Source organism: Aethalodelphis obliquidens, unplaced genomic scaffold (assembly GCF_003676395.1).
Source record: "Aethalodelphis obliquidens isolate GAN/ISIS:26980383/991018 unplaced genomic scaffold, ASM367639v1 scaffold65, whole genome shotgun sequence".
Lineage (NCBI taxonomy): Eukaryota > Metazoa > Chordata > Mammalia > Artiodactyla > Delphinidae > Aethalodelphis > Aethalodelphis obliquidens.
This window is the reverse complement of record NW_020838009.1, coordinates 8,993,496-9,008,265: the sequence shown is the minus strand read 5'-3', so window position 1 is coordinate 9,008,265 and position 14,770 is coordinate 8,993,496. Positions and strand designations below refer to the sequence as shown.

General features: G+C 43.8%; 1 protein-coding gene across 13 annotated transcripts in view; it reads left to right on the top strand.

The window, feature by feature from the left end:
• The window catches only part of ZNF592 (zinc finger protein 592), a 61,572-nt gene that overhangs the window by 24,461 nt on the left and 22,341 nt on the right, over positions 1–14,770 (top strand). For 11 of the 13 annotated variants that reach the window (XR_003429229.1, XM_027089211.1, XM_027089213.1 and 8 more), the window contains one exon: positions 3,086–5,348. Coding sequence is in view for 12 of the 13 variants with exons in the window: in XM_027089211.1 (XP_026945012.1) it covers positions 3,086–5,348 (2,263 nt within the window). In the remaining variant the exon portion in view is untranslated. Of the gene's footprint in view, positions 1–518; positions 569–595; positions 2,149–3,085; positions 5,349–14,770 lie in introns of those variants that run through there. The other 2 variants (XM_027089220.1, XM_027089221.1) reach the window with 2 other exon arrangements.

Here is a 14,770-nt window from a genome sequence, read left to right as displayed (position 1 = left end):
TTATTGGAGTATAATTACTTGACATTGTTGTGTTAGTTTCTGCTGTATAACAAAGTGAATCAGCTATACATATACATATATCCCCGTATCCCCTCCCTCTTGCATCTCCCTCCCACCCTCCCTATCCCACCCCTCTAGGTGGTCACAAAGCACCGAGCTGGTCTCACTGTGCTATGTGGTTGCTTCCCGCTAGCTATCTATTTAACATTTGGTAGTGTATATATGTCAATGCCACTCTCTCACTTCGTTGGCAGGCAGATTCTTAATCACTGCACCATCAAGGAAGTCCCTCTCCTTTGCTTTTATAACAGGGTACATTTTGATTAATTTCTACTTTCTACTTATAAACAATGCGATATTTACTTTAGAGCAGAGTTTAAAGAAATACAGACACTTGGGCACACTGTGAGTCTTTTTTTAAAAAATATTTATTTATTTATTTATTTGGCTGCACCAGGTCTTAGTTGCAGCGTGCAGGATCTAGTTCCCTGATCAGGGATCGAACCCGGGCCCCCTGCATTGGGAGCACGGCGTCTTAACCACTGGACCACCAGGAAAGTCCCCCACTGTAAGTCTTTTAACAGTTATCGATTGCTGCTGATTTTGGTTGTCCTTACTAGGGCTAAATAGAAAACAGGATTTGATCTTTGGCTTTTAAAAAGTATCAGCCTTGGTATTTAAAATTCAAAGGTTGTAAAAGTTTTTCCTGCTGCTGATGTTGAGCTGCCACACCATTTATTAGCTCTGATTTTCCTAGCAAAAGATACCTTTTGCTCTGACCTCTGACCATTCTTGGCCAATCCCTGAGATTTCTCTGTGTGAAGAACGTCATTACTTTCATGTTGTATCTCTCTGCTTCAAGCCTCTGTGACTTGGAGTTAAACAGTAGTAGGCTTCTCGATAATCCTTGCACACACTGCCAACTACTACCCCTCCTCCCCCACAGGCTTTTCCCAGCACCTTAAGAAGACTAATCTATTCCACCCTTCTCCCTCAATCTTTTTTTCCTAGACTGAAGGGGGGTGGGGGGGAGTTGGAGATAAGCTTATAAAGCAAATACCACATAGGTGTTTCCTTATAGTTGGGATCAGCCTGCAAAGTAGTTCACTTGGTATTGGGATGCTGATTGCTTCCAATGATATCCAGTATATTCCCCTCGCTTATGGGCTCCAACAGTTTTATTCCACCAAACAATCATTTGTTGTCCAGAAACTTTACATCTCATTTCAGCGAGATACTCTGCCCACTCATATTTAGTTAACTGGTATTTCACTTTATTAGTATCTACCATAATTAGATATCTTCCCAATGGGACGGTCTGTTTCATTTTCCGTGAGAACTCTTAAGAAGGCAGATGTGTTTTGTTGGGGCTTGGTGGGGTGGGACAAGAAACCAAACCTGCAAGCCTGTTGATCCCATGGGATGGCAATAGATATATCTCTGCCAGCTGTTCCCCTGTGGTTCTAATTTTTGTTCTTTTCTTTATTTTCCCTTTTTAAAATTATAAAGGCAGTCTACCAGCACACACACACAAAAGTTGTGAAAAATTAATACACCAGTGATCCCCCCACCCTGCATAAATTACTTTTCTCTTTTAATCTTGGCTCAAATGGATACTTAGTTTTACATTGTCGTAGTTTGACAACATTTTTGTATGTGTTTTTTATTTTAATCTTAACACTGTAAGTAATTTTTCATGTTGCTACATAGATTTCATAATTGGGATTTTTAATAACTACATAATAGTCTATCAGTTACTTAACCATTCCCTGTCCTTGGACATTTAGATTCTTTGTGTGTATGTGGGTGTCTCCTTTTTGTGTTGTTTTAATAATGCTGTATACTTTTGCATATAGCTTTTGGGAATTTTTGTTCTTAGGATAAATTTCTGGCAGTGGGGTTCCTGGACCCAAGGATTTGCCCCTGACCTGGTTCTGTGCAGCTACTGTACTGCTTTCTAAAAGAGTTGTGTCAATCTGCATCCACAAAGGCTTTCAGTACAAACATGGTGTAGGAAATACTGAAGCAAATAAGGCTCTGGGATGCTGAAGCAGATGCAGGATTTATGGGCTGAACAAGGGAGATAGTGGGTTTTTTCTTCCTCTTTCCAGCAGGTTTGAGCCAGGCAGCTTCATGTCTTATCTAAGTGTGAGTATTTTAGTAACTTCCTAAGGGAAGGCCTCTTTCGTAGGGCCTTGGGTTTCCTCCTTTGCAGTAGTTTTTGTAGCTCTGCTTCTACAGATCATGAAGGAAACAGGTGGATTTTCTTTCCTTTGTGTATTAAGTTAAAATAAAATTTAGGGCTTCTCTAAAACTATTCTCTGGCCAGTTTGATAACTGTGTGTTTCTTTGAGAGTCACCCTGTCCCTCAGGTTTAGTGATCCATTCACCAACCAATAACAGATTTGGGGTGAAAATTAAGGAATCAAGCAGACACTGACTAGAGAAAAAAATACCTAGGGGATGACATAATCTGTTAGAGTTTGTTTAATCCTGGCAGTGGTAAATCATTTTGGATTTGCTTGGATTCATGCAGCAAAAAACCAAGTTATACAAAGTTAATGATTAATTACTAAGTAAATTAGCAGAAGTTATAGCCAAGTCTCATATGAATCAGAAGTTTTCTAAAGAACGGAGGTGCTGAGCCATGCTTTTTTTTTTTAAAAGGGCTGAGTGATTGGTTTTTTGCTAATGCTTATGATCATCGAGTGATGATATTCTCTGAGAAATTGAGAGAGTGTGGTGTGAGTGTACCCTCTTTTTGGCTCTGGAGTGTGGTGTGAGTGTACCCTCTTTTTGGCTCTGCAACCAACCAGGAATTTCAAGGTATTAATGTGTAGAGCCTGCCAGGCAGACTTGTCACTACATACTAACTTTTCTTTCCACTCCTCCCCCAATGTCCCCAGCATTTTGGAAACCTGTTGGGGTAAAACTCAGGTGTGTGACTTCCCATAGCGTGGGGATTTGTGCATGTGCGTGCTGGCTGCATGTGTGTTAGCGAGATGGGTTTGTGATGAAGATGATGCTGGACAGAGCCCAGTGGGATCCTGGTGATCACTGATTCTGTTCTCTGTTTCTGTTACAGCCCTTGCCAGCATCCAGCCATGGGGGATATGAAAACTCCAGATTTTGATGACCTTCTGGCTGCCTTTGACATCCCAGACCCCACCAGCCTTGATGCCAAGGAGGCCATCCAGACCCCCAGTGAGGAGAATGAGAGTCCCCTCAAACCTCCAGGCATGTGTATGGATGAGAATGTGTCCTTGTCTCACTCAGGATCAGCCTCAGATGTGCCAGCCGTGAGTGTCATCGTCAAGAACACCAGCCGCCAGGAGTCATTTGAAGCGGAGAAAGACCACGTCGCTCCCAGCCTCCTACACAATGGATTCCGGGGCTCGGACCTGCCTCCGGATCCCCACAACCTAGGCCACAACTGTGGGAAGTTTGATTCCACTTTCATGAATGGAGATAGTACCAGGAGTTTCCCCGGCAAGCTGGAACCTTCCAAGTCAGAGCCCTTACCAACCTTTAACCAGTTCAGTCCAATCTCCAGCCCCGAACCCGAGGATGCCATCAAAGATAATGGGTTTGGGATAAAGCCCAAGCACGCTGACAGTTACTTCCCACCCCCTCCTGGGTGTGAGTCTGTGGGGGGCCCGGTCCTGGAGGCTCTGACTAAGTTTCCAGTCCCAGAGCTGCATATGTTTGATCACTTTTGTAAGAAAGAGCCCAAGCCAGAACCCCTGCCCCTGGGGAGTCAGCAGGAGCACGAGCAAGGTGGGCAGAAGGCAGTGGAACCTCACAAGGAGCTGGATACCAGTCGATTCTTTGGGGAAGCTTTGGAGTTCAACAGCCACCCCGGCCACAGTATCGGAGAGCCTAAGGGGCTTGCCTCGGAGCTAGGTACCTGCTCGTCAGTGCCCCCTAGGCAGCGTCTTAAGCCAGCTCATTCCAAGCTGTCCTCTTGTGTTGCAGCCTTGGTGGCCCTGCAGGCTAAACGAGTGGCCAGTGTCACCAAGGAGGATCAGCCTACCCACACAAAGGATCCCTCAGGGCCCACAAAAGAGGGCTCCAAAGGCAGCCCCAAAATGCCCAAGTCACCAAAGAGTCCCCGGAGCCCTCTGGAGGCCACTAGAAAAAGTATCAAGCCATCAGACAGCCCTCGGAGCATCTGCAGTGACAGCAGCAGCAAAGGCTCCCCTTCTGTGGCTGCCAGCTCCCCACCAGCAATTCCCAAAGTCAGAATCAAAACCATTAAGACATCATCAGGGGAAATCAAACGGACTGTCACAAGGATCCTACCAGACCCTGACGATCCCAGTAAGTCCCCTGCTGGGTCACCTCTAGGAAGCGCCATTGCTGAGGCCCCGAGCGAGGTGCAGGAGGATGAGGTCACTGCCCTGTCTGGGGCAGAGCACTTTCTTGAGGTGGGCACAAATTCAGGGAGCCCTCAGGGTGACAGGAAGGGGGATGAGAACATGACAAAAGCCAGTGAATCTTCAACTTCTTGCTGCAGCTCTGGGTCCCGGGGCCCAAAGGGGGCTGCCTCGGGCTCACAGATGGGCAAGAAGCAGCAGCAGAGCACAGCACTGCAGGCATCCACCCTGGCCCCTGCCAACCTCCTGCCCAAAGCCGTGCACCTGGCCAACCTGAATCTGGTCCCCCACAGTGTGGCCGCGTCCGTGACGGCCAAGTCCTCAGCACAGAGGCGGAGCCAGCCACAGCTCACGCAGATGTCGGTGCCCCTGGTCCACCAGGTGAAAAAGGCCGCCCCACTGGTTGTGGAGGTCTTCAACAAGGTCCTCCACAGCTCCAACCCCGTGCCCCTCTACGCTCCAAATCTCAGCCCGCCTGCGGACAGCAGGATCCACGTGCCGGCCAGTGGGTACTGCTGCCTGGAGTGTGGGGATGCGTTTGCCTTAGAGAAGAGCCTGAGCCAGCACTACGGCCGGCGGAGCGTCCACATCGAGGTGCTGTGCACACTGTGCTCCCAGACGCTGCTCTTCTTCAACAAGTGCAGCCTGCTCCGGCATGCCCGTGACCACAAGAGCAAGGGTCTCGTCATGCAGTGCTCTCAGCTGCTTGTGAAGCCCATCTCTGCGGACCAAATGTTCGTGTCGGCCCCCGCGAACTCCACGGCACCAGCAACCCCGGCTCCCCCCTCCTCCCCCAAACACGGCCTCACTTCAAGCAGTGCCAGCCCCCCACTCCCAGCTTTGCCGCTCTACCCAGACCCTGTGAGGCTCATCCGGCACAGTATCAAGTGTCTCGAATGTCACAAGCAGATGCGAGACTACATGGCTATGGCTGCACATTTCCAGAGGATGACGGAGGAAACCGAGGGGCTGGTAAGCAGACCCTCTCTGTGATAGTTGTCAGGCCCCTGGTTCGCACGGTTCCATGACTGGGCATGGAGAGAGAAGCTCATTGATGTGGGGCAGTGTGGCATCTTAAGAGTCCTAGAAGAGGAATCTGGCTTGCTGGTTAGCGACCCACCTGGATATTTAGTGCTTGGTGTTTATTGGGAAAAGCATCCTGCCCACAACTGAGGGGAGACCCTGAAGATTTAACGAGTGTATTTACGGACACTCCGCTCCCACTCCAGTGGGCTCTCAGGGTCCATTGTTGGGCCGGGGCTAGGGCTCTGCTGGATGGTCCCCTGGTCTCTGGCAGCTGTCAGCACAGTCCTTGCACGTGCCCAAAGAACTTGGGGGCAGAGGTAGGTGCATCACTGCCCTGCGCCTCAGTCTGTACTTCTAAGAACCTTGTCTTTACCAAGTTGTTGTGCCCCACGGTGGACATAGCTGTTTTTGCAGAATCCCTTTGGGGAAGCTGTCATAGGGCCAGTAGCAGGGTTGATGTGGAAGGAGAGTAGACTGACATGTGGGCCCTGAGTCAAAGGCTTTGGGGCCTCTTCCCTTCATCTCTGTTCTCACTACTAAGAAAGCAGCTGCCCTTATCTCTTGTTCCGATTCTTGGTTATGCTTGATGAGAACTTGATGAGTGTGTGAGTGTGTGTGTGTGTGTGTGTGTGTGTGTGTGTGTGTGTGTGAGACTTAAGGCATTCCATGCTGAAAACACCCTTTGGCACCTTGTGTGTAGGTTGTTGTCTGTATTAGCAAGGTACTCTGAAGAAGCAGGCCTCCAGAAGGCTCTTCTCTTCCCTCTTCAGGTGGCTCCCTTAACAACTTAGCCAAGCCCAGCCCCTCACCAAGCCTCCCTAAGCCAGGGCCACAGAGGCCTGGAAGGAAAGCAGACCAGCTCTTTTTACTTCAGTTCACAGTGACCCACGCACCTGTTGGTGTCTTGATGAGCTCTGCCCTTGTTTATTGAGTGTTCCCCGTGTGCACAGAGGCTCTGTGTCAAGAGCAGGGTTGCCCGTAGGAGGAAGTCACACCATTCTTCCAGGAGCTCACGATGGCTCAGCAAGGGCAGGGCTCCCCACCCGAACTGCTAGAGTGTGCGGCAGGCTAAGGGCTGAAAACAGGCTTGTAACATAGTTGCATAGAGTTCCTCAGAGGGACTAATTCCTCGTGGTTCCAGGCATAGGGAGGGTGCCACGTGGACATGACATTTGAGCTGGACCTGCAGGGATGAGTTTGGAGGAGGGGGAGGGGCAAGGGGTGTTCCAGGTATAGGGCAAAGGTATGGGAAAGTGCAAAGTGGTTTGAGGAACAGGGAGTTGTTGGGAGGGAGACCAGCCTTGGGAGTGTTGGGCTAGAGACAGGAGGTAGAATTCAGTAGGCAGCCCCTGAAAGGGGCCAGCAAGCTGCTGTAAGTCCCTGTTGCCTCTCATCTTCACCTTCTCTGTTTCAGTTTGCATTTTCTTTCTAATGAGTCAGGTGGAGTGTGGGTCCCCCAGGCCCTTTCCTCTGGGGCTTCAGGTATTCCTGCTGTACCAGCATGATTAACTTGGACAGGATCACTTCTTCTGGGTCATCTGATCAGAACCTTTGCCAGTGAAGGTCTGATACCTGTGCCTGTGGTTTTTCCCCCACACTTTTCTTCACTCGCCTTTTAAAATCTGAGCAGGCTAAGGTCTGGGTGTAGAATCCCAGGCTGGCACCCTTCTCATCCTGCATCTTCTCTGTGTCATTCTCCTTCAGTGGGAGCTGGACAAGAGGGCCCCCCCAGAGGGAAAGGGAGGGGCTGCTGTGAGGCTTCTCTCAGTCCAGCTCTGTTCTCTCACAAAATCTCCTGCCAATAAATGTGGCCTCAGAGTCTCAGGGAAAGGGGAAGGCTTGAGTTCTGGGATCAAAATCTAACCTTGATGGCCGTTGGCTTTGGGTTTCCCAAGATGGTACCCAAGCTTTAGGCCATATGAGGGGCAGGCAGTGGACCAGTGGGTGGGGTTGGGCTCCACTCTGCTGGAGGGACTGTAGGACAGCATGTTTGGGCCTTTGACTTCTTCCTGGGAGTCTGAACCACTTATGCCTCCCTCTGCAGTGGCTGGAGGGGGTCCTTCCCCTTACATTCCAAGCCACCTTGTTGGGCAGATGTCAGCACAAAGAGATTACTTCTTCTTGTTCTTAAGCTTTTGTTTAACTATGTCATTATCACACCTAACAAAATTAATAACAGTTCTTTAACATTGTCTAATACAATTCATATTCAAATTTTCCATTCATGTCAAAATTGTATTTTTACAGTTGAGCTTGTTTTGAATCAGAATCCAGATGTGGACCAAGTGTTGTGTTTGTTTGTTATATCTTTGAAATTTCTCAATCTAGAGCAGTACCTTTTCCTACTCCACCCAACAAGGGCCCCCCGCCCCCCCTTATTTTTCACATCATTGTTTTGTTGAAGAAACTGGTTCGTGTGTCCTGAGAACTTTCCAGGACAATTCTGGGTTTCACTGATTGCTTCCTGAGAATTTTTCAGGATAATTTTGAGTTTGATTGCTTCCTCATACAGTTAATTTGTTCTATACCCCATATTTTGTCTGTAGACTAGAAGTTAGCAATGAAGACTTGATTAGATTCATCTTGAGGAATGGGAAATCTGTGTTCTTCATAATTCATTACTTCAGGGAGGCACAATGTGCTTGATTGTCTCCGTTTTAATGATGCTAAACTTGATCAGTGAGTTTAGGTTGGTGATGTTCAGATCCCTTCCTTATAAAGTTTCCTATCTTTTTACCTAATGATTTTAGCAGCCGTTAATAATTGCTGCTTGAGACAGTAATTTTATTAGGAGTTGCAGGAGGTTGTTTTAAATTTTATTATTTCTTTCTCATTTATTAGCTGGAATTCTGTATAAAATCTTTTCCTCTTCCTTGAGGGCTATTAGGTTACGCTGAAATACAGTTTATGTTGGAAAAGTGGATAAATTTGTTTCCCTCAGTTAACAGTTTTCACAGTAGTGAATTGATGCCCCAACAATCTTAAATGGTGTTTTGAGAGTCCCTCCTCTATTATTTTTAAAAATTGTGGTAAAATACACGTAACATAAAGTTTACCATCTTAACCATTTTTTAAGTGTACAGTTTAGTAGCATTAAGTACATTCACATTGTTGTGAAGTCAGTTTCCAGAACTCTTTTCATCTTGCAGAGCTGAAACTCTAAACCTATTAAATAACAACTCCCTATTCTCCCCTCCCCTTCCCCCTGGCAACCACCATTTTACTTTCTGTTTCTATGAATTTGACTATTCTAGGTAGCTCACATAAATGGAATCATACAGTGTTTGTCTCTTTTTGACTGGCTCATTTCACTTAGTATAATATCTTCAAGGTTCATACATATTTTAGCATTTGACAGAATTTCCTTTCTTTTTAAGGCTGAATAATATTCTGTTGTTGTATATACCACATTTTGTTTATCCATTCATTCACTGATGGACACTTGAGTTGCCTCCAGTTGTATTATGAATAATGCTGCTATCAACATGGTGTACAGATACCTTTTCAGGACCTTACTTTCAATTCTTTTTTTGTGTGATCAAGTATTTTATTTTATTTTATTATAGTTGCTGTACAATATTATGTTAGTTAGAGGTGTACAATACAGTGATTCACAATTTTTAAAGGTTATACTCCAAAATTTATAGTTATCATAAATTACTGGCTATATTCCTTGTGTTGTACAATATCAGTTCTTTTGGGTATGTATCCAGAAGTGGAATTGCTGGATCATATGGTAATTCTATTTTTAATTTTTCGGGGAGCCCCCATACTGTTTTCTACAGTGGCTGTACTATTTTACATTCCCACCAGTAGTGCACATGGGTTCCAATTTCTCCACATCCTCACCAGCATTTGTTATTTTCTGTTTTTTTCATAGTAGCCACCCTAATCGGTATGAGGTCACTTCCTCTATTATTTTTAGTGGTAGTGTTATAATGAACTTATTGGTTTCTATATATTCAGTATGTTTATATGTTCAGTCATTCTTTTTTTTTCTTTTCCATTATGGTTTTATTACAGGATATTGAATATAGTTCCATGTGCTACACAGTAGGACCTTGTTGTTTATCCATTTTATATGTGATAGTTTGCATCTGCTAATCCCAAACTCTCAATCCATCCCTCCTTAATCCCCTCAGCCCCTTGGCAACCACAAGTCTGTTCTCTATGTCTGTGAGTCTGTTTCTGTTTCCTAATAAGTTCATTTGTGTCTTGTTTTGGATTCCACATATAAGTGATATCATATGGTAGTTGTCTTTCTGACTTAATTCACTTAGTATGATAATCTCCAGACCCATCCATGTTGCTGCAAATGGCATTATTTCATTCTTTTTTGTGGTTGAGTAGTATTCCATTGTGTGTGTGTGTGTGTGTGTGTGTGTGTGTGTGTGTGTGTACACGTGTGTGCATACATACATACCACATCTTCTTTATCCATTCATCTGTCCAGAGACATTTAGGTTGCTTCCATGTCTTGGCCATTGTAAACAGTGCTGCTCTGAACATAGGGGTGCATGTATCTTTTCGAATTATAGTTTAGTCTGGGTATATGCCCAGGAGTGCGAATTGCTGGATGATATGGCAACTCTATTTTTAGTTTTTTGAAGAACCTCCATACTGTTTTTCATAGTGGCTGCACCAATTTACATTTCCACCAACAGTATAGGAGGGTTCCCTTTTCTTCACACCCTCTCTACCATTTGCTATTTGTAGACTTTTTAATGATGACCATTCTGACTTGTGTGAGGTGGTACCTCTTTGTAGTTTTGATTTGCATTTTTCCAGTAATTAGCAATGTTGAGCATCTTTTCATGTGCCTACTGGTCGTCTGTATGTCTTCTTTGGAGAAATGTCTGTTTAGGTCTTCTACCCATTTTTTGATTGGGTTGTTTGTTTTTTTGTTATTGAGTTGTATGAGCTATTTGTATATTTTGGAAACTGAGCCCTTGTTGGTTGCATTGTTTGCAAATATTTTCTCCCAGTCTGTAGGTTGTCTTTTTGTCTTGTTTATGGTTTCCTTTGCTCTGCAAAAGCTTATAAGTTTGACTAGGTTCCATTTGTTTATTTTTGCTTTTATTTCTATTGCCTTGGGAGACTGACCTAAGAAAACATGGGTACAATTTATGTCAGAGAATATTTTGCCTACATTCTCTTCTAGGAGTTTTAAGGTGTCATGTCTTATATTTAAGTCTTGAAGCCATTTTGAGTTTATTTGTGTGTATGGTGTGAGGGTGTGTTCTAATTTCATTGATTTACATGTGGCTCTCCAGCTTTCACAGCACCACTTGCTTGAAGGGACTGTCTTCGCTCCATTGTATAGTCTTGTCTCCTTTGTCAAAGATTAATTGACTGTAGGTTTGTGGGTTTATTTCTGGGCTCTCTATTCTGTTCCGTTGATTCATGTCTGTTTTTGTGTCAGTACCATGGTGTTTTGATTACCGTAGCTTTGTAATATGGTCTGAAGTCTGTGAGGGTTATGCCTTCTGCTTTGCTCTTTTTCCTCAGGATTGTTTTGGCAATTCTGAGGCCTTAATGGTTCATATAAATTTTAGAATTATTTGCTATTTCTGTGGAAAATGTCCTGGGTAATTTGATAGGGATTGCATTAAATCTGTAGATTGCTTTGGGTAGCGTGGCCATTTTAACAATATTAATTCCTCCAATCCAAGAGCATGGGATATCTTTCCATATCTTTGAAACATCTTCGGTTTCCTTTATCAGTGTTTTATAGTTCTCATCACATAAGTCTTTCACCTCCTTGGTCAGGTTTATTCTTAAGTTGTTTTGTTTTTTTAATTAATTAATTTATTTATTTATTTGGCCGAATTGGGTCTTTGTTGCTGCACATGGGCTTTCTCTAGTTGCAGCAAGTGGGGGCTACTCTTTGTTATGGTGCGTGGGCTTCTTGTGGAGCACGGGCTCTAGGCATGCAGGCCTCAGTAGTTGTGCCTCTCAGGCTCTAGAGCACAGGCTCAGTAGTTGTGGCGCACGGGCTTAGCTGCTCCGTGGCATGTGGGATCTTCCCGGACCAGGGCTCGAACCCGTGTCCTCTGCATTGGCAGGTGGATTCTTAACCACTGCTCCACCAGGGAAGCCCCCTGTTTGTTTTTTTTTAATGTGACTTTTTTTTAACATCTTTATTGGAGTATAATTGCTTTACAATGGTGTGTTAGTTTCTGCTTTATAAAAAAGTGAATCAGTTATATATATACATATGTCTCCATATCTCTTCCCTCTTGCGTCTCCCTCCCTCACACCCTCCCTATCCCACGCCTCTAGGTGGTCACAAAGCACCGAGCTGATCTCCCTGTGCTATGCGGCTGCTCCCCACTAGCTATGTATTTTACATTTGGTAGTGTATATATGTCCATGCCACTCTCTCACTTTGTCCCAGCTTACCCTTCCCCCTCCCCGTATCCTCAAGTCCATTCTCTAGTAGGTCTGCATCTGTATTCCCGTCTTGCCCCTAGGTTCTTCTGACCATTTTCTTTTTCTTTTCTTTTTTTTAGATTCCATATATATGTGTTAGCATATGGTATTTGTTTTTCTCTTTCTGACTTACTTCACTCTGTATGACAGTCTCTAGGTCCATCCACCTCACTTAAATCTGTAGATTGCTTTAGCGTGGCCATTTGTGGCCTCACTGCAAATAACTCAGTTTCATTCCGTTTTATGGCTGAGTAATAGTCCATTGTATATATGTGCTACATCTTCTTTATCCATTCATCTGTTGATGGACACTTAGGGTGCTTCCATGTCCTGGCTATTGTAAATAGAGCTGCAATGAACATTGTGGTACATGACTCTTTTTGAAGTATGGTTTTCTCGGGGTATATGCCCAGTAGTGGGATGGCTGGGTCGTATGGTAGTTCTATTTTTAGTTTTTTAAGGAACCTCCGTACTGTTCTCCATAGTGGCTGTATCAATTTACATTCCCACCAACAGTGCAAGAGGGTTCCCTTTTCTCCACACCCTCTCCAGTATTTATTGTTTGTAGATTTTTTGATGATGGCCATTCTCACTGGTGAGATGATATCTCATTGTAGTTTTGGTTTGCATTTCTCTAATGATTAATGATGTTGAGCATTCTTTCATGTGTTTGTTGGCAATCTGTATATCTTCTTTGGAGAAATGTCTAATTAGGTCTCTGCCCATTTTTGGATTGGGTTGTTTGTTTTTTTGATATTGAGCTGCATGAGTTGCTTGTATGTTTTGGAGATTAATCCTTTGTCAGTTGCTTCATTTGCAAATATTTTCTCCCATTCTTAGGGTTGTCTTTTCGTCTTGTTTATGGTTTCCTTTGCTGTGCAAAAGCTTTTAAGTTTCATTAGGTCCCATTTGTTTATTTTTGTTTTTATTTCCAGTTCTCTAGGAGGTGGGTCAAAAAGGAACGTTCTGTGATTTATGTCACAGAGTGTTCTGCCTATGTTTTCCTCTAAGAGTTTGATAGTTTCTGGCCTTACATTTAGGTCTTTAATCTATTTTGAGTTTATTTTTGTGTATGGTGTTAGGGAGTGTTCTAATTTCATTCTTTTACATGTGGCTGTCCAGTTTTCCCAGCACCACTTATTGAAGAGGCTGTCTTTTCTCCACTGTATATTCTTGCCTCCTTTATCAGAGATAAGGTGACCATATGTGTGTGGGTTTATCTCTGGGCTTTCTATCCTCTTCCATTGATCTATATTTCTGTTTTTGTGCCAGTACCATACTGTCTTTTTTTTTTTTTTTTTTTTTGCTGTACGCGGGCCTCTCACTGTTGTGGCCTCTCCCGTTGTGGAGCACAGGCTCCGGACGCACAAGCTCAGCGGCCATGGCTCACGGGCCCAGCCGCTCTGTGGCATGTGGGATCTTCCCGGACCGGGGCATGAACCCATGTCCCCTGCATCGGCAGGTGGACTCTCAACCACCGCACCACCAGGGAAGCCCCATACTGTCTTGATTACTGTTGCTTTGTAGTATAGTCTGAAGTCAGGGAGCCTGATTCCTCCAGCTCCGTTTTTCTTTCTCGATTGCTTTGGCTATTCAGGGTCTTTTGTGTTTCCATACAAATTGTGAAACTGTTTGTTCTAGTTCTGTGAAAAATGCCAGTGGTAGTTTGATAGGGATTGCATTGAATCTGTAGATTGCTTTGGGTAGTAGAGTCATTTTCACAATGTTGATTCTTCCAATCCAAGAACATGGTATATCTCTCCATCTATCTGTATCATCTTTAATTTCTTTCATCAGTGTCTTATAATTTTCTGCATACAGGTCTTTTGTCTCCTTAGGTAGGTTTATTCCTAGATATTTTATTCTTTTTGTTGCAATGGTAAATGGGAGTGTTTTCTTGATTTCATTTTCAGATTTTTTATCATTAGTGTATAGGAATGCCAGAGATTTCTGTGCATTAATTTTGTATCCTGCTACTTTACCAAATTCATTGATTAGCCTAGTAGTTTTCTGGTAGCATCTTTAGGATTCTCTATGTATAGTATCATGTCATCTGCAAACAGTGACAGCTTTACTTCTTCTTTCCAATTTGCATTCCTTTTATTTCTTTTCTTTATCTGATTGCTGTGGCTAAAACTTCCAAAACTATGTTGAATAATAGTGATGAGAGTGGGCAACCTTGTCTCGTTCCTGATCTTAGTGGAAATGGTTTCAGTTTTTCACCATTGAGGACGATGTTGGCTGTGGGTTTGTTATATATGGCCTTTATTATGTTGAGGAAAGTTCCCACTATGCCTGCTGTCTGGAGGGTTTTTATCATAAATGGATGTTGAATTCTGTCGAAAGCTTTCTCTGCATCTATTGAGATGATCATACGGTGTCCTCCTTCAATTTGTTAATGTGGTGTATCACGTTGATTGATTTGCGTATATTGAAGAATCCTTGCATTCCTGGGATAAACCCCACTTGATCATAGTGTATGATCCTTTTAATGTGCTGTTGGATTCTGTTTGCTAGTATTTTGTTGAGGATTTTTGCATCTATATTCATCAGTGATACTGGCCTGTAGTTTTCTTTCTTTGTGACATCTTTGTCTGGATTTGGTCTCAGAGTGATGGTGATTTTGGAAGAGTTTGAGAAGGATAAATGTTAGCTCTTCTCTAAATGTTTGATAGAATTCACCTGTGAAGCCATCTGGTCCTGGGCTTTTATTTGTTGGAAGATTTTTAATCACGGTTTCAATTTCAGTGCTTGTGATTGGTCTGTTCATATTTTCTATTTCTTCCTGGTTCAGTCTCCTAAGGTTGTGCATTTCTAAGAATTTGTCCATTTCTTCCAGGTTGTCCATTTTATTGGCATAGAGTTGCTTGTAGTAATCTCTCATGATCCTTTGTATTTCTGCAGTGTCAGTTGTTACTTCTCCTTTTTCATTTCTA